A 23,549-nucleotide genomic window follows, 5' to 3' on the forward strand; every position below is an offset into this window, starting at 1 on the left:
GGGAAAAAGCACAACTTCATGAAACACAGAATAAATAAATATGCTTTATTTGTTCAATGCAGAGTTGCAGCAACAGTCCAAGAAAAATAACAAAGATTCAACTCTACATTTTTTTTTTCACAAATGATGATACATCTTACAAAATTAAATCCTAGGCCAGGCCCAATACCATTATTGCCCTCGGAAAAAAGATGAGTAGAGTCCCTTTGCTCTTAACATATATTTAAGGTTTAATAAACTCTTTAAATATAATTTGATCCACAATACAGCTTCATTTTCATTTCATAAATATATCTGCCTTTTTATAACTTTTCCACAAATGAATTTCTCAGTCTCTTTAAAACACATGAACATCTACATGTAGCCCTAAGGATGTAGGTTCTAGGAATAAGGCATTTAATTAAGTCTGGCCCTATAGATTTTTAAAGGAAAGTTTCATCTCTATTTGACTGCATTATTTTAGCTGTGCAACGAGGAGGAAAATGGCTTTCCAAACAGCCTGGTCCAAGTCTCAGCTTTATCAAGAGGAGTGCTTGTGTACAGATAGTACAAAAGTCACAGGTGCTGAAAATGGGGCATCGAGACACAAACAAGACTTGGTTAAAAAGAATAGAAAAGTACACTGAAAGCCAAATCAACCCAAACCATAGTTACAAATGGATTCATTTAATTACAAAACAGAAATAGCCATTCTCTCCAGAAAGTTACTTGACAGAAAAAAGGTTAACTGCAGCAAAGAAATCACAGAACTAACAGGTTAGAGAAATCCAACAGAGGGTTCTATCAGCTGACGGCGACAGTGGGATCAGCACAGTGGAAATCGAGTCTGGATGGAAGGAACCTCCCACATCTGTAGGACTTGTCTCAGGGGTCCGGGGTGTTGTGCAAATTCAGTCTTAATTTCTTTAAATAAATGGAAATGGGAAGAGGAATAGGAGGTGCAGAACTTCAAGCTTTCAGGATTCTGTTCTTTGTCTTATTCCAAAGACAGGAATTTAAAAATTCTTCTTGAGCTAGTTAACAGTTGGGAAATGCTTTTCCATGAACAAAAAGAGCGAAATAATTCACTTAATGCATAGTACTTCTTTTCTTTTAGCTTTTAGGAAAAACAAATAAAACACAATTCAAACATTTGTTTGTTCTTTTTTTTTTTAAATTCTGTGAATCTGAAAATGTAGAAATTACAGCATTGTCCCCATAATTTAAAGTCCATTGTCAGTTGTAGAAAAGAAAGGAACGCAACATAAAACTTATTGGTATTTGGCTAAAAGTAATGCAAGACTTAAAATAAGCCACACAACTAGCAGGTGTGAGCTGACAAGCAGCAAGGCGACAGGATAGAAGTGTCGAGAAGTTGGCTTGTTATCAGTTAGACAGCCTGTTTCAGGATCGTCAGATTCATTCAGTGCTCCCTGGGTTTGTCTGCTGTTAAACAGGGAGGGGGGCAAGGAGTTAGGGGAGAAAAGAAAATAGTATAGCATTCACACAGTAAAGAAACTCAACCTTAGATATCCTGAAATACAACACATTATCTTATATCATACAGACGTTTCAGATGAAGTTCTAACGCTAAATAGACCCAAATGCATCCTGTGTACTTTTTCTACCTGGACTACAGTGACAAATATATTAAAAAATGAAGATTCTTTTTGCTTTTTGTGCAGAAAGGAAGAGAGAGATGCTACGATATATTCACGTGGGGCAAATATATATTTTGCCCCAAGGAAAAATTCAAGAAGCATAACAGCACCGATAGAGAACATGACATGGATTAAACTAAAGTATGGATCAGGCCATAAAAAATAATCTGATAAATCAATACATCTTTGGAAAATGAAATGAGAAACACAGTATGTAGTGAAGGAAACAGATGTGTTTGGCACATTCAAACACACCACCTATTGTTTCTGTACCTATATAATGTATTTAAAGTTATAAAAATGATTTATGGAAATGGCTTGGTATTTTAAATGAATTAAACACCTGACATGTCATCCTTGCCAGCCATAAGATTAGTTTAACAAAACCTGACTCAGCACCCTTCCATTGGTTCAGCTCATAAATTATGTTGTCTCCCGCTTATCTTCCTAAAATGAGGCCAAATATATTTCCTATAGACTCCTGAGCTTAAAGGAGATTCATATTTGCAGAGTGACATGTCAAAAAAGAAAAGATTCTAAATTTCCAGGTTGTGTGTTTTCTGTGTAAGTGAAAAATGAGCATTTGTAATTGGGCTGAAATGCAGTTCCAATTATGCCGTATTTGAAACATGCCATACTGATGTGAGCTGAAAACACAAATTCTTTTCTATGGTATAGTTCATCAGTATTCAGAGTATTCAGACTTTCAGTCACTCAGTTGTCAAGGCATTTTTGATCTCTATCAGCTCCTCCAGGTTTTAAAGCAGAAAAACAGGGGTTGCTCAGTCTATGAACAGTGCTCTGTATGCAAAGGTACCTTCTAAACAAGCCCCTTGCCATCCATGACCCCTTTCAACCAGTGGCAGCCTGAAAACCCCCTACACTGAGATTTTTGACCTGGTGTCCACTAGAACCAGTGGCCACATGTGGACAAACAGCAGTCTTGATGATTTTCAACAGTGATCTGCCTCCATTTAAATCAGTCATGCTGGGCTGGGTTCTAGTGTTCCCTTGTTGGGTGAAGACCTACGGGTTTTGTAGGCAGTGACAAAGTGAACTACTCTTATCTGGAAAACGAGTAGTTTATTGTGTGAAATGGAGTACTATTTAATTCCTATTGTCAGTGGCACTTGGTTACTTGTTCAACTTTGTACTGCTTACTAGGTAGGAAATATGTAGTAGATTTTAAAGTATGGATACTCCCCCACCTTTATCCCTTGGTATCCACATGTGGGGACGGGAGATTGGGATTGACATATATGCACTCTTGATACTATGTATAAATAGATAACAAATGAGAAAATACTGTATATTCCAGGGAAGTCCACTCAGTGCTCTGTGGTGAACTAAATGGGAAGGAAATCCAAAAAAGAGAGGAGATATATATATATATATATATGTACAGCTGATTCACTTTGCTGGACAACAGAAGCTAACATGACATTGTAAAGCAACTATTATTCAATATACATTTGTGGGAGGTGGGAGGGAGGTTCAAGAGGGAGGGGACATATTGCACACTTATGGCTAATTCATGTTGATGCATGACAGAAATCAACCAATATTGTTAAGCAATTATTTTTCAATTAAATTTAAATAAATTTAAAAAATAAGATATGAATACCTTTGAATGTGACTAACAAAAGCTTTCTTGTCCAATATTATTTCTCTAATATCATCTTTACTAACACTTACTCCTGTCCACTATTAAGATGAAGGTTATCTGTGGCAAATTAACTTTGCTAAAACCTTGGTTCCTTTCCAATGATTCTTGTTAAGAGAAAAGTACAGGGTCTCATGTATCATTTACCTATTATCTACTATTATCTATCATAATATAGATATTACATTCTGATTACAAATTAAGGTTAAATATTAACCTCAGTCTCCAGCTGAGGCACAGACAACTGGTCAACAAGGAAGTTGAAACAATCTTGTAACAGTCTTTACTTCAAATACAAGGGACTCATTCATACCAGATGGCTTTTTTTCCCTACAATTGCCAGGGCACATTTATTATCTTCCAAGTCTTCTTGTTAAATATGCCTTCCAAGTCAAAGTACCACCTTAAAAGACTGGGTTCTTTTGAGGGGTAGTTTTATAATTGAATTAATTTGTTGCTTACTAATTTTAGTCTCAGGAGATTAGAATAATATATTAAAAATGCCTTTGACATAGTCTTTCTATTCTTCAGCTGAAAGCAACATAGCCTATAAGGCTGCCACAGCATGTAGAGCTTGAGGCCCTGACTATGTCACCCAGTGGGTACAGATGCTCTTGGGGCTGCTTTCCTGCTTCCTGCTAAGAACAGCACAAATGTTTATTTCTTCAGGGCCACAAATGAATTTTTCAGCACTCTGCAAGTGTAAATGCAAAGGATGTGCTAAGTAATAATATTAGTAATTTCCTCCCTGGGAGATTATGACAAATAATTAATTAGTGGCTGCCTGGTATGGCATCCTGACAACCCAGTGTCATTAGCTTTAGCCATCAGTGACGGGTAGATCACCATGGAAGCAAATCACGATGGCGTCTCCACTGAAAATGTGACATGATGAGACATTTAAGGGCAGTTACTGAATCTGCAGGATAGAAAATGATTTTTTTTTTTCTTCAAAGACCTGTCAAAGCAATCACTTAAAATAGAAACAAGTAAAAATGCATCTCATTCTTAAACACATCACTGCCTACATGAGGAGACATTTCCTTAAATAAAACCCAATGTGCGTGACTTGATGATATTTGGTTATTCCCCCTCTTTTCTATCACTGATTACTGCTGTATCCTAGATCACAAGGCTGATAAGTCCCCCACTACAGGTATCCTCTCAAATCATTCAGACCTCTGAAAATACAAGGTAGAGTCTTCTTATCTCCCCCTGCTGGGTAATTATTCATGAATAATGTTGCTATTTGATATTTTATTCCTTTAACCACTGTAGCTCTTCAAGCTCCCCCAAAGGAAAATTAGCAATTAAAACTGAATTGAAAAATCTTTCCTTCTGACCAGAGAGCTGATTTCCTCCCATGCTAAAATGAGACCATTTCATGTTTAATTACATTCAAGTTTGGAGTTATAGGCATAGCATCTTGAAATGATGAGCCAAGATTTTAGAGCCAATATCTCACTGGGCTTTATTTGAGTCCACATTCATCTGATAAATTGATCTAAATAGAGCACCATGTTTCAGCCTCTAAAATGTTGGATTGTGTCAGATTTTAAACTGGCAGACCTGTGTAGAGATGAATATAATGTAGGTCTTTATCAATAAGAGATTTGAGAGTGGTATCTACATCATAGAACAGGAGATTCTCAGACGCTAAGTGACTTTAAGAAGTCTTCAAGTTGAATTATACATAGATGAGAAAATAAATTTAAAGCCTTTGCCTAGGCTTCGACAACAGTAAGTTGTAAGAAAAAGGATCCTGAGAATGTAGTTTGCCTAGTTCACACTGCTTATATGATAGTCTGGTAAAATAAGGGGAGAAGGATTTTTTGCTTGCAGTTTAGATTTAGATCCAGTTTTAAATATAATGACTCAAAATACACTTAGATGTCAAATTACCAAAACTTTCCAAAAATTTAGCTTATAATTAGAATATGGAAAGTATATTTCCAGGACTTCTTTTTTTAAAAAATACTGTGCTATTGTTTAAATATGGGGGGGGGGTGTTTTAATAAAAGAATATCAAGGTTGCGATAATTTCCACTGGATTAGAAGCAAGACTGGGCTTCTCACAGGGCACTAGTGTTAAAGAACCTGCCTGCAAATGCAGGAGAAGTAAGAGACATGGGTTGGGAAGATTCCCTGCAGGAGGGCATGGCAACCCACTCCAGTATTCTTGCCTGAAGAATCCCATGGACAGAGGAACCTGGTGGGTTATGGTCTATGAGGCTGCAAAGAGTCAGACACAACTGATGTGACTTAGCATGCACTCAGAAGCAGGATTAGCTTTTGTAGCCACTGAATCCTCAGAAACATTTAAAATGCTTTCTTCATTTTAACTGGATTTCAGAATCTAATACAAAATACATGTCATCCACAGGAAAAAGCCCTAAATTAGGAAATTTCTCAGAAGACATAAGACTATCTCACTGTTTGGAGTGTCCAGATCATAGAATGTTTTCAATAATCATAGACAAGTTTGCTATAAAAGAGAGAGCAGTGTTAAGTGAAATCACAGTCAGAGGAAGCAAGAGTCCTTGGTATAGGACACTGCATGCATTTCTGGATGTGACATGCCAAGGGGAGGGCTATTGTGAACTAGACGATGCCAGAGCAAGGTCACCAGGGAAATGATAGTGGGCCTGGAAACCTGGCAAAACAGAAAAGACTAGGGGCAATCGGAAAGGATTTCATTGGCTTAGAGAAGAGGGACATTTATGGTTAAGTGGTTGTTGATTTCAGATAGTCAAAGATTCAATCGTTTAAAGTCTGGGCAAACTGCAAAGCAATGGAAGTGTCTGAAGTAAGGAAAGAGATCTCCATGTATCATAGCCAATCACGTGACAGCTACTGTATAGATATTACAGTAAGTCTCCAACATAACCAATGAGCTCCATTCTGAGAGCATGTTCGCAAGTTCAGTATGTTGGTACATCCAACCAGGTTAGCCTAGGTACCCAACTAACACAATCGACTATATAGTATTACTACTGTACTGTAATAGGTTTATAATATATTTCATACAAGTATACATAAAAAGCAAACAGACACAAAAAATAAAGAAAACAATTTTAATCTTATGGTACAGCACCTTTATGGAGAAGGCAATGGCACCCCACGCCAGTACTCTTGCCTGGAAAAGCCCATGGACGGAGGAGCCTGGTAGGCCGCAGTCCATGGGGTCGCTTAGAGTTGGACACGACTGAGCAACTTCACTTTCACTTTTCACTTTCATGCATTGGAAAAGGAGATGGCAACCCACTCCAGTGTTCTTGCCTGGAGAATCCCAGGGATGGGGGAGCCTGGTGGGCTGCCGTCTATGGGGTCGTACAGAGTTGGACACGACTGAAGTGACTTAGCAGCAGAAGCAGCATAGCACCTTTAAAAGTCCAGTAGTCCAGTACCACAGCTGGCATGCAGGAGCTGGCATTGAGTGAACAGGCAAGAAATTACTGACTACAGGAGGGAGAGGAGGTGGGAGATGGTAGAGCTGAAGGACTGTTAGCAATTGGAGACAGAGGGCAAGTTGCAATCTCACTTATGCCTGACACTGATGGCACAGGTTCTGATTGCTTGCTGGAACCAGATGGGTGTTCGCTTTTTCGCAAGTTTGCAACTTAAAGGCTCATATGTAGGGGACTTACTGTATCTTATTCATTTCTTACAAACAGTCCAATGGGTTGGTATTATTATCTCCCACAGGTTAAAAAGGATTATAAAACTTGCTTAAGCAGCAGATAGGGAATTTATATCTTCATCTTACTAATAGAAAAACCATATTGCTTTCACCTTATGATTGGGTTCCTTTCAGCACAGATTTCCTTCTACCTCTCAGAAACTGGCAGGTGCGATTTCTTGCTAGTTGCTAGATTAGATTAAGCAACCTCTAAAATTACTTTCATCTCTACCTTCCTATGATTCTTTGATTCTATTAAGACATAGAGGCACACTCTAGAGATGCTTATTTTTCTACTAATAAAATAGTTGACAGTTCAATAAGAAATAGTTGGGGTATGGGACAAACACAAGCTGGAATCAAGATTGCTGGGAGAAATATCAATAACCTCAGATATGCAGATGACACCACCCTTATGGCAGAAAGTGAAGAGGAACTCAAAAGCCTCTTGATGAAAGTGAAAGTGGAGAGTGAAAAAGTTGGCTTAAAGCTCGACATTCAGAAAACAAACATCATGGCATCCGGTCCCACCACTTCATGGGAAATAGATGGGGAAACAGTGGAAACAGTGTCAGACTTTATTTTTCTGGGCTCCAAAATCACTACAGATGGTGACTGCAGCCATGAAATTAAAAGACACTTACTCCTTGGAAGGAAAGTTATGACCAACCTAGATAGCATATTCAAAAGCAGAGACATCACTTTGCCAACAAAGGTCTGTCTAGTCAAGGCTATGGTTTTTCCTGTGGTCATGTATGGATGTGAGAGTTGGACTGTGAAGAAGGCTGAGCACCGAAGAATTGATGCTTTTGAACTGTGGTGTTGGAGAAGACTCTTGAGAATCCTTTGGACTGCAAGGAGATCCAACCAGTCCATTCTGAAGGAGATCAGCCCTGGGATTTCTTTGGAAGGAATGATGCTAAAGCTGAAACTCCAGTACTTTGGCCACCTCATGAGAAGAGTTGACTCATTGGAAAAGACTCTGATGCTGGGAGGGATTGGGGGCAGGAGGAGTAGGGGATGACAGAGGATGAGATGGCTGGATGGCATCACTGACTCGATGGATGTGAGTCTGAGTGAACTCTGGGAGTTGGTGAGGGACAGGGAGGCCTGGCGTGCTGCGATTCATGGGGTCGCAAAGAGTCGGACATGACTGAGCAACTGATCTGATCTGATCTGATCTGATGGGGCAAAAATCAAAGAATGCAAAGAATGATAACATCGTATTTCATTTCTAAAGTCTCTTGCTCATTCTTACCTGCTTTCAGAATTAAAAAAAAATCTGACATATTTAATGTTTAGTTTCTCCCCCACATCTCTTCTTGCATTCTTCTTCCAATTTCACTCTTTTAGTTTCACAAAGTACCTAGACAATAAGAATATCTTCTTGTCCGAATGAGGAAGGCTCTTGGGACTTCCCTGGTGGTCCAGTGGCTGAAACTCTGCACTCCCAATGCAAAGGACTCTGGTTCAATCCCTGGTCAGGCAACTAGAGCCCGCATGCCACAATTATGAGTTTGCATGCTGCAACAAAGACCCTGCACAGCCGAATCAGTAATACACATAAATACTTATTTAAAAAGAAGCAAGGCTTCAAGTGGTGACACGTTCAGATAGTGTTTAACACTGCTTTGAATTTTGCAGATGCTCAGAAAAACAATTCAAGATAGCTAAAAATGTCTTATAAAAAAGTTTAAAAAGGAAAAGAGACAGAATGAATGAGTTCAAAGTATAATTGCTTCCATCAGACCATTTTCAGAGAATTGATACCAGATTTGATCTTCGAATTTTAGCAAGGGGAATATTTGGATGGGGTCCAGAAGAAATACCGTAAATGATTAAAGGGCTGAAGAAAAAAAGCTTCTGAGGAAGTGTTTAAGGTTAATTTTGTTTGGATAAAAAAGAAGGTTAATATGTGATGTGACTGCTACATTTGACTGTATGTAAGACAGTGGTAAAATCATTTTTGAGGTATTAAATTGTTTTGCTCTCTTACTAGCATAAAGCACATCTCCAGGGATTTTAGCAGTGCTGAAAGCAAGAGCGGCCTGGACTAAATAGATTTGGTGTTCTTTAATCTTACAACAGAGAATGTGTGAGGTGTCCATTGCGGAGGCAAAAGGATCTTTGAGGGTTAAAAGAGAAAAGAGAGGGAGAAGGAGAAGGAAGGGGAGGGAGGGAGGGAGGGAAGGTGGGGAGAGTGAGAGAGAGAGAGAGAGAGAGAGAGAGAGAGAGAGCAAGCACAGTGGGGAGAAGACAAAGGGACAAATGTTGGTGCTCCCAGAGGATGACACCCTGTGTGGGGAGGCAGGACCATGGAGGGCAGGGAGAAGGGGGCAGCCAGCACATGCATCAAAGGGGCTGGCCCTCCATCACTGGTCTGCTTTGCCAAAGGCTCCCTTGTTTTGAGCTTGGCTTGGATGCAAGGAATTTGAAGCAGCTTAAAGGTACCATAATGAATAGGAAGTGGGCATACCAGCAGTTGATGTACAAAATAAGACTGTGACAAGTGGAGAGCTCAAAACAATAGGAACCGATTTTCCACCAGCCTGGCTGGACAGGAGCTGAAATGTGGAATGAAGTTTATTTAAAGAAATTATTTAAAAAGAAAACCAAGCCCTATTACCTTATATATACCTTGGTTAGTAAGCAGGTTATAGGGAAATTCTACAAAGAAGTATATAGATGCAGATATATGCCTATAACTCATTTTCTATTTCCCATGTGATGTTATTAGCTTTACTTTGTATAAGAGCTCCTACAAGTTGACTTAGTTTTAATGGCTTCAAAGTATCAGTCAGAGAGAAGAAATCAGATTAGCCAATAAAACACTCTGTGAGTGAATTTGTGGCAAAAGTACTTAAAAATATAAACAACCCTTGTCTCACCACTTTAGTTTGTCACTTTCTTGGACTGGAAAGAATTTTTACATCCCAGTAAAGAGAAAGTTAACAAGAAAAAATATAAGACTTCTGATTCCTTTCTTGATAGGCACCAGGAAAAGTATAATGAGGTAAATCTATGGACACCCAACTTTCCTGATGGGGCAGGGAACCCAGCAGAGCAGGCAGCCTGACTCCATGGGCTGTTCTTGCTTTCAAATAAAAATAAAAGCCCATGTATGCCTATGTATTCTGAAGGTACCCTGGGAAAGTAGTGGGTATCTAACAAGAGATACACATTTGGACACACCAAACAGGAAAGAAGGGCTTCCCTGGTGGTCCAGTGGCTGAGACTTTGTGCTCCCGATGCATGGGGCCTGGGTTCAATTCCTGGTCAGGGGAATAGATCCCATATGCTGCAACTAAGAGTTTGTATGCCTCAAGGAAGGTGGAAGGTCCTATGTGCTGCAACGAAGACTAAGCATATTAAAAAGCAGAAACATTACTTTGCCGGCAAAGGTCTGTATATCAAAGGTATGGTTTTTTCCAGTAGCCATGCATGGATATGAAAATTTGGCCATAAAGAAGACTGAGCACCAAAGAATTTATGCTTTCATACTGTGATGCTGCAGAAGACTCTTGAATGTCCCTTGGATAGCCAGGAAATCCAACCAGTCAATCCTAAAGGAAATCAATCTTGAATATTCACTGGAAGGGCTGATGCTGAAGCAGAAGCTCTCATACTTTGGCCACCTGATGCAAAGAGCTGACTCACTGGAAAGGACCCTGATGCTGGGAAAGACTGAGGTAGGAGGAGAAGGGGATGACAGAGGATGAGATGGCTGAATGTCATCATCAATTCAATGGCCATGAGTTTGAGCAAATTCCAGGAGATAGTGAAGGGCAGGCAAGCTTGGCATGCTTCAGTCCATGGGGTCACTAAAGGTCAGACATGTGACTTAGCAACTGAACAATAATAACAACAGAAAAGAACATCAGCTCAGCCTCCCAGCACCCATTTGGTTAAGTTTCAATCTTCCCCTTTAAAGGGGGAATGTTAAGATTACCCAGTAGCACTACTGAGAGATTACATAAAGGCACCTGCCATATTCTCAGCAATAAAAATAAGTAAATAGGAAAATAAAAAATTCTCTCCCTATCCCTCCTTTTGGGATTCCCAGGTAGCTCAGTGGTAAAGAATCTATCTGCCAATGCAGGAGTCTCAAGAGATGTGGGTTTTGTCCCTGGGTCAGGAAGATCGCTTAGAGAAAGAAATGGCAACCCACTCCAGTATTCTTGCCTGGGAAATTCCATGGACAGAGGAGCCAGGGGGCTACAGTCCATGGGGTCGCGAAGAGTCGGATATGACTGAACAACTAAACAACAACAACAAATCCCTCCTTTTGCTAAATCTCAGTTTTCAGACAAGGAGCACCTTGGCCAGATGTATAGCCACTTAGCTCGGGCTCTCTCTCTCCTCTCATTCTCTCTAATGGTGAGATGCCCCAGGATTCAGGACAGCACCCTTCTGGTTCCTGTACTACAGATACTACTTCCAGGTGATTTCAGCCAGTCCCCTGACATAACTATGATGATATGATGATGAGCCTCAAATTTCCCTCTCCTTACTGTACACTTCTTCTCTAAATTACAGACACATATAGTGCATCTTCACTTGGCTGCTTACCTTACAGACATTTTAAAGTAATGAAGCATGGAAGAATACGCCACCCCCAAATATGCCACACTGGCATAAGGATTATTTCGAGCTAAAGGCACTTGAAAAACAGCAGGTGCAGGAAGAGTACTCTGACCTCCCCTTTTCTTCCTGAAAGCAAGAGATAAAACCACCACATGACAGATGCCCTGCCACTATGAGGAGGAAAGAAACATTCTTATCACCAGAGACGGGGAGTCAACTCCGAGAGAATTCTATACAGCAGGGCTAGATGAGAGTACTCTTATCTCCTTCTAGCTCCTCCCCCACATGCCCCATATATTTCAGTTATTTTTCCACAGTTGCTTTTCTTCGTTCAACCTGGTATAAACGCATTTCAGTTTTGACATTTCTTTGGATCTTCATTTTCTTTTGAGAATTTCCATGTAAATGTAGTGTGTTTGCTTTTCTCCTGTTAATGCGTCTTATAGCAGTTTCATGCTCAGGCCCAGCCAGAGACCCTAGGAGGGCAGAGGAAAAGTTTTACCTCCCATCTAGTTCCAAGGTCACGTCTTAACTGGAGTCCGTGTTCTCTGCCACCACTACACACCAGTTCCTCCTTTCCTTCCTATCACAGGAAATGACACTCAGCCACTCTCAGACATTCATGTTGAGCGCCTCAACTCTCCCTGATTCTTCTGCACTATTTACCCTGCATCCCTCCATCCATCAACCAGTGGGACCACTTGGCACCATCTCCTCTGCTGCGACCTGCCTATGACCCTCCATCATTGTGGGCTTATACTGAAGGAAGCTGGTTTCCTGTCTTCTCCACTCTTGCTCCTCTATTAAGTTTTAGTAAATGGCAAAGCAACCGACACACTCCTCTGGTCACATCCTAAAACCATGTCCCCAAGAGCTTTTATGGAATGAAAATCCATCTGCATACCAGGCTCCCATAGGGAGCCAGGCTTGTCAAAATACCAGGGGTGCTTATCCATATGCAAGGATATGCAAATATTTTCAACTGCTCAGCACTGAGACCAAGGCTCCTGAATCTCAAGGAAGAAGTTCAGTTATATCTTCTTTTGTTACAATCTCGGGCTTTTCAGGTTTTTTCAATCCCTTCCCACTCTTGCCATTTCTATGAGATTCTAGCCAGTGAGATAAATCTTGCCAGGCTTTCAAAGTGATGGACTTTGGGTTTTCTTTGCCGCATCTGGAACGGATGAAGCCGAGTATGGACCAGTTCAACATGAGACATCACCACCACAGTGCTGGTATCAGACATCACCACCTCAGTGCTGGTATCAGACATCACCACCTCAGTGCTGGTATCAGACATCACCACCACAGTGCTGGTATTATTAAACATTCATTTCTACTCCACCTTGGAATTAGATGCTCCAGAAGGATCACCTTAGAGTTCTTGCCCCTGGAATCATCCTTTTCTTCTCTAGGAGAGGGTTTCTTTCTCCTGCTTTCAACTTTTCGCCATTTCTCTTTCCCAGATCTCTCCTATTCCCACCATCCCAAGCAAAGAGCACAAAGCTACAATTTATATTATCAACTTCTGAAACTGAAGTCTTACGAAAATCCTCGTGAAAGAGAATAAATACATTCAATAACCATGGAGTGGGTTTTTAGAGACAAATGTGTGGTTAAGAACAACAGGGACACAACTACGACAATGACCGAAGATAAAATATCAAGTCCACCGAGGACGAAGAACTCCAAGCTATGACTCAAACGCTTTACACGTATTATCACTAATCCAGGCTATGGAGATTTAAAGATCAGGGAAGGAAGGCATCTTAGAGAAATTAACTTTTGTGATGGACAGTGAAGGCTGAACAGAATTTCAGTGGTGAAAAATTAGGTGCAGTTTGGGGGGATGTAAATAGCACAGAAAGTCATGGAGAAAGCAAAGTGTCAGGTGTACTTAGGAATGACCCACAGTTCACTTTGGTTGTAATAATGGGGCAGCAAGGAAATAAATGAAGACAGAAAAATTAAAATGAGTATTTTCTTTCTTGTCGGTTATCTATTGTAGACTTTTTCTAAAATAAACACCTTTTTTGTGGCAAGAAGTTCAACTACATTGTTTTAAAATGGGGCTACGTTGCAAATGTTTGTATTGAAGATAAAAACTTAGAGTTTACTTTCGAAATGATGGGTGGACAAACACTGAGGACCAATGAGCAGTGGGATGGTGTGATGAGCTACGCACAGCACAAGTAGTAGCACAGCTGCAGCAGCCAAGATGGTTCAAGCCAGGCCTGCAGAAGGGATGGAATAAACCAGAGACATGGAGACCAATCAGGGCTTGCCTGGTGGCCCAGACAGTAAAGAATCTGCCTCCAATGCAGGAGACCTGGGTTTGATCCCTGGGTTGAGAAGATCCCCTGGAGAAAGGAATGTCAACCCACTCCAGTATTGTTGGGGAATTCCATGGATAGAATTTTCAAATGTTTTTTGAAATTCAACTGGATTGCTGGGCTATATAGTCCATGAGGTTGCAAAGAGTTGTACACAACTCAGTGACTAAAACACACACACACAAGGAGACCAGTTGAAAGTGTTAATTGCTCAGTAATGTCCAGTTCTTTGTGACCCCATGGACTGCAGCCCACCAGGCTCCTCTATCCATGGGATTTCCTACGCAAGAATATTTGAGTGGGTAGTCATTCCCTTCTCCAGGGAATCTTCCCAACCCAGATACTGAATCTGTGTCTCCTGCATTTCAGGCAGAATCTTTACCCTCTGAGCCACCAGGGAAGCCCTGGAGACCAGTTAGGGGGCTGTTCTAATATTCAAAGCCAGAGATGACAGAGTTTGAACTTGGAGTGTGGGGGAAGGGTAAAGAAGTTACAGATTCTAAAACAGAAGTGATTTGAAAAGTAGACAAAGAGTTTAGGTAGGCGGGACCTCCCTGGTGGTACAGTAGATAGGAATCTGCCTGCCAGTGCAGGGAACAGGGTTCCATCCCTGGTTTGGGAAGATTCCACATGCTGTGGAGCAACTGTGTCCCAGCACAACAACTACTGAGCCTGTGTGCCTCAACTACTGAAGGCCCTATGCCCTAACGTCTGTGCTGCACAAGTGAGAAGCCCGCACACTGCAATGAAGAATAGCCCTAACTTACTGCAACTAGGGTGGACATGACTGAAGCAACTCAGCATGAACACATCCATGCTGCAACTAGAGAGAGCCCACACAAAGGCAATGAAGATCCAGCTCAGTCAAAAAAAATAAAAGAATTTAGGTAGGGGGTAGGGGAAGATTAGGGAGAGAAAGTTATAAAAATATGTTCAGGTTTTAGGAGGAAATGCATTCTATTCAAATATGCTGCTGTGCTAGTCGCTCAGTTGTGTCCAACTCTTTGCAACCCTATGGACTATAGCCTGCCAGGCTCCTCTGTCCATGGGATTCTCCAGGCAAGAATATCAGAGGGCTTGCCATGCCTTTCTCCAGTGAATCTTCCCAACCTAGGGATCGAACCCAGGTCTCCTGGGTTCACATTGCCTGCAGATTCTTTTAAATTTTATTTTTATTTTTTATGATTTCATGGCTTCCTTCGTAGCTCAGTAAGTAAAGAGTCTGCCTGCAATGCAGGAGATCCAGGTTCAGTTCCTGGGTTGGGAAGATCCTCTGGAGAAGGAAATGGCAACTCACTCCAGTATTCTTGCCTGGAGGATCCCATGGACAAAGGAGCCTGGAAGGCTACAGTCTATGCGGTCGCAAGAGTCAGACATGACTTAGCAACAAAACCACCACTGGATGAAAGATTCTTTAAGTTCTATAGTGCTTTATAATTCTCAAAAGCTTCACACACATGATTCCATATAATCTCATAACAACACTTTATTCCTCTATCAATATATTACCCCTCCCTCCTTCCCTGTCCTGACTGGTAACCAGGAAATTGTTCTTTACCCTGGTGAATCTGTTTCTTTTTTGTTTTATGCATTAGTTGGTCATATTTTTTAGATTCTAGATTTAAACAATACCATGTGGTGTTTGTCTTTTTCTGTCTGACATTTCATAAAGCATAACACCCTCCAAGTCCATCTACGTTATTGCAAATGGCAGAATTTCATTTTTCTTACTTGACTGAGTAGTATTCCATTGTACAAACCCACACACACACACACACACACACCATGCACCACATCTTCCTTATCCATTGGTCTGTTGATGGACATTTAGGTTGCTTCCATACCTTGGCAACTATCAATAATGCTGTTTAAATATGTTGTGCTTGATATAAGACTTTAGATATTCTTAACAAAGGTAGGTCTAGACAGGATCTATACCAAACATTTGGAAGTTACCTTCAAGAAGTGAGTTAATTAGAGGAAGTCACCCATGTAGAGAGTATAAGATAAGCAGAGATGAGGGCTGAGGGTAAAGCTCTGGGAATGCTTGCATTTGTAAGGCCAGTGAGGAAGGAGGCAGAAGGCATGAGAAAACAGTCACAGATTCAAAGAAAGAGAATTAACCTCTGCGTCAATTGGAGCGACGAGGTTGCAAAGTAAATACATGGTTACTGGACTCCATAACTTTGTGACTTGTAGCCTTTGACTTTCAGTAGAATTTTAGAAACAGAAATTAGTATATAAACGACTGATAAATGAACAGCAAAGAATGGGAGGCAGCACATTATTTTAACTACTGTATTCAGAGCCTTGATGGTGAAAGGAAGGAAGAAGAATGACAGCACAAAGCCTCCAAGAGGCAACAGAATCAACCAAGTGTTTTGGGATCTGTGAGATAAGTATGCCTGGAAGCACAGTGGAAAGAGAAAATGGGGAAGAGTCAAGAAAATATGAAAGTTGGTCATCTTTTTGTTTTCAGAAAAAAAAAAAAGTAGATATTTATGGATTGAGGACTAGCTACAAAATAGGGAGCTTTCATTGCTTATCAAAAAGTCCTTACTAAGTGTGTGTTAGTTGTTCAGTCGTGTCTGACTTTTTGTGACCCCATGGACTGTAGCCTGCCAGTCTCCTCTGTCCATGGAATTCTCCAGGCAAGAATACAGATTGTGTTGCCATTCCCTTCTTCAGGGGATGTTCCTGACCCAGAGATCAAACCCGGGTCTCCTGCATTGGAGGCAGATTCTTTACTGACTGAGCCACTCAAGAAATCCACTAACCAAAACACTCCCTGGCTCATCTGGATGTGGAACCAAAGGTAACCGTAACCTAATTAGAAGCTTCATCTCTTTCCTCTTTGTGACACAATCAGAACTTTTCACAATATATTATCAGTGGTTTCAGTTCAGTTCAGTTCAGTTCAGTCACTCAGTCGTGTCTGACTCTTTGCGACCCCATGAATCGCAGCACGCCAGGCCTCCCTGTCCATCACCAACTCCCGGAGTTCACTCAGACTCACGTCCATCGAGTCAGTGATGCCATCCAGCCATCTCATCCTCTGTCATCCCCTTCTCCTCCTGCCCCCAATCCCTCCCAGCATCAGTGTCTTTTCCAGTGAGTCAACTCTTCGCATGAGGTGGCCAAAGTACTGGAGTTTCAGCTTTAGCATCATTCCTTCCAAAGAAATCCCAGGGCTGATCTCCTTCAGAATGGACTGGTTGGATCTCCTTGCAGTCCAAGGGACTCTGAAGAGTCTTCTCCAACACCACAGTTCAAAAGCATCAAGTCTTCAGCGCTCAGCCTTCTTCACAGTCCAACTCTCACATCCATATGTGACCACTGGAAAAACCATAGCCTTGACCAGACAGACCTTTGTTGGCAAAGTAATGTCTCTGCTTTTCAATATGCTATCTAGGTTGGTCATAACTTAGTGGTTTAGTAAACAAATAAAGCCAAGGTTGAATTTTTGATCACCTAAGCATTCATGCCACAATTATTCAGAACATCTATGCTGCTGGTCCTGCGGTTGGAGTAGCATCTTTGTACGGTTTTGGAGCTCAGTGTCTGTAAGTCCCAAGTATTTATATTTTACATTCACATGCAAGTTTCAGTTTATGCTGCCTTTTCATATGGTTCTTTGGACTGAAGCCTTCCCATGATCATATACACACAAAAACAACTAATTAGAGCATTTTATCAACACAAATGACTATCAAATTGACTACACCAGAATGTATTGTTCTGCTTCCCTTTTAATTTCTAATACTGCTAGTGACCTGTAATTATCTGGTGCCTGATATTGTATCCAACATACTATTTCTGATTATAGCCACTGGGAAAACTTTACAATTGGCTTCCCAGAACTTCTGTACCTAGAGCTAACAAATGATCTTAAAAGATATCCACCTATCTTCTACTGACACAGATGCTTCCTCTTGCTTTCCTGTTCAATGCTGAGTATTTCTTTTCCTTTTTAAAATTGGTTTTGTATCAATATAAGTTATAGGCAGTTGGCCATGAATCTTGATTAATTTGGGCTTCCCAGGTAGCACCAGTGATAAAGAACCTGCTTGCCAATGCAGGAGACTTAAGAGACGTGAATTCGATCCCTAGGTTGGGAAAACTACCTGGAGAAGGAAATGGTAACCCACTCCTGTATTCTTTTTATTTTTTTTAACTTAATTTATGTTTTAATTGAAGGATAACTGCTTTACAGAATTTTGTTGTTTTCTGTCAAACCTCAACATCAATCAGCCATAGGTATACATGTATCCCTCTGGAGAATCCCATGCACAAGGAGCCTGGTGGTGACAGTCCATAGGGTCAGAGTCAGACATGACTGAAGCGACTTAACACACATGCATGCTAGATTAATTTTCCTTTTTGACCTATACCTCTCAAGCCCTCTAAGAAGTACAGAATACAATGCCATGAAAACGCTATTCCCTAAGATATCTCTGACGAAATAAGTTGGGAAAATAACTGCGTTAAAAACTCAAGCAGGACTTTTTATTTACATAGTTATCCAAGGAATATTTTTTGAGTACCAACTTTGTGCCTTCAATAGTTTGAACTGACTACAATCTAAGAATAAAAAGAAAGAGGAAGGGGTTGTCATATAGAATAAGTTGACTGATCTTGAAGTAAGAGAAGCCTCTGAATTCCAGGCTAAAGAATTTTAATATTACTCTCTGTAGTGGGAGTCGTATGACTAGAGTTGAACTGCAGGAAAATCTCTTTGGGAGGAATGCGTAAAACAGATTAGAAGGGGAAGGACTAGAAGAAAGAGTAATTAAGAGAGTGTTTCAGTGGTCCAGGTCAAAAGTTATAAAGGTCTGGAGTAAAGCGAAGTAAATAGAAATGAATGAGAGACTATATATGTGATAGTTGAGTGGGGTTCATGTTAGACAGAGGTAGCAATTACAAATGGCAAGACCCAGGAGAGAGTATTCTGTCTCAGATACATTTGTCTCAGATACATTTTTTTTTCCTTCTGTCTGTTTTTGTAACACTGATGCAGATAATCAAACTGAGTCTAACAGAGCCATTCTTTCTGACCCTTGCAACCATTTCCTGCAATAATTCTTGAAATGGCTGTGCCGTTTGCCAAACAGATGGCTATCCGTGAGAGTACGAAATGATCACTTGGAGCCAATCGCAGTAATTGCTTCCAGTTAACACTTTTTTTTTTTTTTTGGACTCATCAATATAATATTTCTTTTTTGGTGCTTTTATTATTATTTATTTTTAATTGGAGGCTAATTGCTTTACAATATTGTGTTGGCTTTGGCCATACAACAACATGAATCAGCCGTAGGTATACGTATGTCCCCTCCCTCTTGAACCTCCCCACGCCTCACCATATGCCGCCTCTTTACGCTGTCACAGAGCGCCGGCTTGAGCTCCTGCGTTGTACAGCAACTTGCTATTAGCTCTCTGCTTTAAATATGGCAGAGTGTATGTGTCAGGGCCACTCTCTTCATTCGTCCCACCCTCTCCTTTCCTGTCGTGTCCAAGGTCTGTTCTCTACGTCTGTGTCTCTATTCCTGCCTGGCAAATAGATTCATCAGTACTATTTTTTTTTATTATTAAAATAAAAAATGTGTCAGTAGTTTCATTCCAGTAGAACCAAGAGGATTCTACGGGCCCCTTAATTTCTTTTTCTACCCACTTGGCTTGGGTTTTGTTCCACATCTGAGTAAGACACAGAGACACAGAGCTTAGAAAAAGGGTCTCTTCCCCTTCTTTTCTCACTTGTGTATGCTAGTTGCTCAGTCGTGTCTGACTCTTTGTGACCCAATGGACTGTAACCTGCCAGGCCCCTCTGTCCATGGGATTCTCCAGGCAAGAATGCCATTCCCTTCTCCAGGGGATCTTTCCAACCCAGGGATCAAACCTGAGTCTCCTGCATTGCAGGCAGATTCTTTCCTGTCTGAGCTACCCGAGGAATCCTTCTCTTGTTTAGGCTCCCTCTAAGTTGCTTAAAATTTTTCTACAACTCAGATTGTTACTGCTAGAAGGCAACCTTAGAGATTACATCATCAAACCCCTTCATTTTTCAGAAGAGGAAGCAGAGGCTCCAGAGGAAGACCAGGAGCTCATTAGCAAGGTACAGAGCAGAAATTGTGTGCAGAACAATTAGATTAACTATATATTCTTCAGTTTACACACAATGAAACAGAACCCCCTCTCATGCTCCATCCCTACCAAGGAGCCCTTTTCTTACTCCTCAGGTTTTATGCATTGTGAGGACAAGTTGTCTGGCACATTGTTGTACAGAAATGCACTCAGGCTTGGGAGGAACCAGAGCTGGAGAACCTCCATATGACTCACTGTGATCTCACTGTTCCTCAGTAATCCCTATGGTGCTCTGGCTCATTTTTCTACATAATTGTGGTGTAAAACTGTCCTTTCTGAACCTGCCACTGTGGCTGCTGCTGTTTCAACTTATAAAACACTGAAAAATTCAAGAAGGAAGAAAACTAATGGATGGTTCCTATAACACTCATGCATAAAGCATCAACTAAGCTCATAGAAAGTTAATAATAAAGGTTACCACTTATTGAGCAGCGACTGTGTCACAAATACCAATCACTTATATCACTACTGTGAGGTGGGTACAGAGACTTATTGTGCAAATGGGAAAACGCAGATACTAGGTAGAATATCCAGGTTGACACTGGTAATAGAGGTCGAGCTAGAATTAGAATCTGGTTCCTCTGACTCCTGTCTGTGCTCTTAATTGTTGTCATACACTTTTCTTTTCTACATTATGCATTGTGCCAGAAACTATACAGATTACAGTACATGCATACATGGCCTTACAGTCTAACCAGAGCAGCCCAACATACCAAGAATTAGTGAAAAATACAGTCTTGCCGTATAAGAAATAAAGGTTTTTTATGTTTGTGTGCTAAGTTGCTTCAGTTGTGTCCATTGCTTTGCAACCTTATGGACTGTAGCCTGCCAGGCTCCCCATCCATGGGATTTTCCAGGGAAGAATACTGGAGTGGGTTGCCATGCTCTCCTCCAGGGGATTTCCTGACTTAGGGATTGAATCTCCTTTTCTTGTGTCTCTTGCATTGGTAGGCAGCTTCAAGGGTAATAAAATAACTTAATATAGTATATTTACTATATAGTATATTTCACGTGCTAAAATGTGAATAAAATGTATGATAATCAAGATGATAATCAGATGAAGAAGTACATAGGGTGAGGTCCCCAGCACAGATTTTGTCCCTCATGGAACTGGGGTCTGTAACCCTCCAAGCATTCAGATGTCCTCACCAACCTGGACGTTCATCAGATGTCTTTGCTCAAGAGCTTAATTTCCAGCCCATACCCCCTGCAATCCTCTCGTCTCTTCGTCATTCTGTTGACCGACATCATCTTGATGCTACTGAGGGGGTCCAGACTCAGTCATCTCATTAGCATAAATGCCTGTGCTCTCAAAGGATTTTTCTTTTCTTAATTTTTACTTTATTGTATGTAGAATTTGAAGAAGGATAGATATATGTATATGTACAACTGAATCACTTTGCTGCACACCTGAAACCAATACCAACATTGTTAAGCAACTACATTTCAATATAAAATGAGATAAAGGCTTTGAATCGAAAGAGTTATCAGTGTGGGCTTAGACTTAGGGTGACCACACATTCCAGTGTGCCTGGTATAGCCCCAGTCTACACTGACTGGCCCAGTAGAAGTTAGACGAAAGGAGAGACAACATGTAGGTATTAAACAAAAAATAAAAAGAAAAAAAAAGAGGCAAAGACTTGTGGGTTTTGCTACGCTTGTCACATGTTTGCTGAATGAGTGTGTAGCGGCACATATTTCTGTCAAAACATGGTGAAAAAATGAGTGAGAGAAACAGAGAGGCCGTGATCTGACAGAGATCAGGAGAAGATAAAATGACACCACAGGACTGTACGGTTCAAAACACTATATTTGGATTTTAGAAAAATTAGTCTGAAAATAATATACAGGGTAGACTGAAGCAGAGAGACTGGAAGCAGAAAAAGCAGGAAAAAGAATATTGAAATAATCAAGGTGTGTGGCAAATAAGAAAGGACCAGGGTGGTGGAGAGAACCTGTCAAAGTCAGAGAAATGTTCAGGGGAAGAATTGGCAGAATTTCAGTTGATGGACAAGTAATTAAGACTTGCATTGCAGTTTACTATGACACTGGTCCCAACTTTTAGACACTGTCTTCATGAGCAGTGAGAGAACAATGCAGCATTGCCTGGTGTACTCATGACACTTTGGGACTAAGAGGAAGCAAATTGAAAGAATGGTACCTGCTACCCATAGGTTTTATACTCATTTTCAAAAATGAGTGATGGGAGAAGTGTGTCATATAGCACGCAAAGTATATGCAAACTCAACTGCTGTCACATGCAATTTAAATCCAGCAAAACAGTATCAAGTCACACGAAAGGACGTGCTAACTCAGATTTTGTTGGTTTTGTTTTGTGTAATTTGTGTATTGACTTTGGCTTTGTAGTTGTATCAGTGCTAAAGGCATGGGGAGTTCATACCCGGTTTTATGTCTGGGTATATGTAAGTAACACTATACTAAAAATAACTTAAATCAGAAAGGAATTATGTAATAATTCTCTCTTCTAAAGAGGTCAGCACACGACTCAATTTTGAGACACAATATGTAATATAAATAAGGCTGTTATTTATATCACTGTCTTTGACATGAGAGTAGTTATCAGCGATGTTCAACTGAACAGTCTAAGTGGACTGATGAATGGGAGTCAAATGACAATGGGCTAGGAAGAAAATATGGGATTAAAAAGTAACAGCAGCAGTTGGGATCACAATCAGAAGTGTATATTTTATATGACAAATTCTGAAGGAAAACCATAAACTAAAGGAATATAAGCAGTAAAACCAACCATATAAGCTATGATTGATACTCAAGACTTAGTACAATGCTGTACTTGGCTAAAATATGAGTTTTGTGGTTATGTGGTGAACATTAAATATATTTCTTTCCAGAAAGGTGAATATATCAATAGGCAGGAATTTTATGGCCAAATTAATAAATGACAATTTGTAAGATTCATTAAAAGGCAAAGGCTTAAGAAATATGGAAGACAATCCAGGTGCCATATGTAATTACCTCAAACCACAAATCAGTTAACAAGAGGTCCATGGATTATACCCATGTGCCATTGATTTAGGAGCTGACTTTATGACTTATAGTCAAGTTGTTGAGCTCTAGAACCACACAGCTAAAATACTGACATTCATTCTTTTAATTTCTTCCACTATATAAATGCAAATAATTCATTGAAAGCCAGTTTCCAAGAAATTGGTTAGGGGATTATGAAGACCTGAATTTGCATAAATAAAATTCCAAAATTAATCTAGATATGATCTAAGATTTTCATACAGAAACATGAAACTAACATTTATTAGGAGGTTTATCCTTTGGTTTTACAGAATTATATCCTAATGTGTTCCATTTTAGTAAAACAGGAATTAGCTGTCACTCTTATTACCTTAAAATACTTCCCCCTAGAGGAAGATTATTAAAAGGTAAACAGCTGATTGAAAACCAGAGTACAGATGATTAGCCTATCAATTCTTATTTCTACAAATTATTAGGTTTTCTAAGAAGTTCCCAGTAGATACCACAGT

At 40.3% G+C, this 23,549-nt stretch overlaps 1 protein-coding gene across 2 annotated transcripts in view; it reads right to left on the reverse strand.

The window, feature by feature from the left end:
- Positions 1-23,549, reverse strand: part of INPP4B (inositol polyphosphate-4-phosphatase type II B) — an 850,869-nt gene that overhangs the window by 5,928 nt on the left and 821,392 nt on the right. Inside the window, exon 26 of one of the 2 annotated variants that reach the window (XM_027567414.1) lies at positions 27-1,425. The exons of the other annotated variant lie outside the window; for it this stretch is intronic. Coding sequence (XP_027423215.1) covers positions 1,251-1,425 — 175 coding nt within the window. The 3' untranslated portion in view covers positions 27-1,250. Of the gene's footprint in view, positions 1-26; positions 1,426-23,549 lie in introns of those variants that run through there. 2 annotated transcript variants of the gene reach the window in all.

The sequence above is a fragment of the Bos indicus x Bos taurus genome, chromosome 17 (genome assembly GCF_003369695.1).
Source record: "Bos indicus x Bos taurus breed Angus x Brahman F1 hybrid chromosome 17, Bos_hybrid_MaternalHap_v2.0, whole genome shotgun sequence".
NCBI classification, from domain to species: domain Eukaryota; kingdom Metazoa; phylum Chordata; class Mammalia; order Artiodactyla; family Bovidae; genus Bos; species Bos indicus x Bos taurus.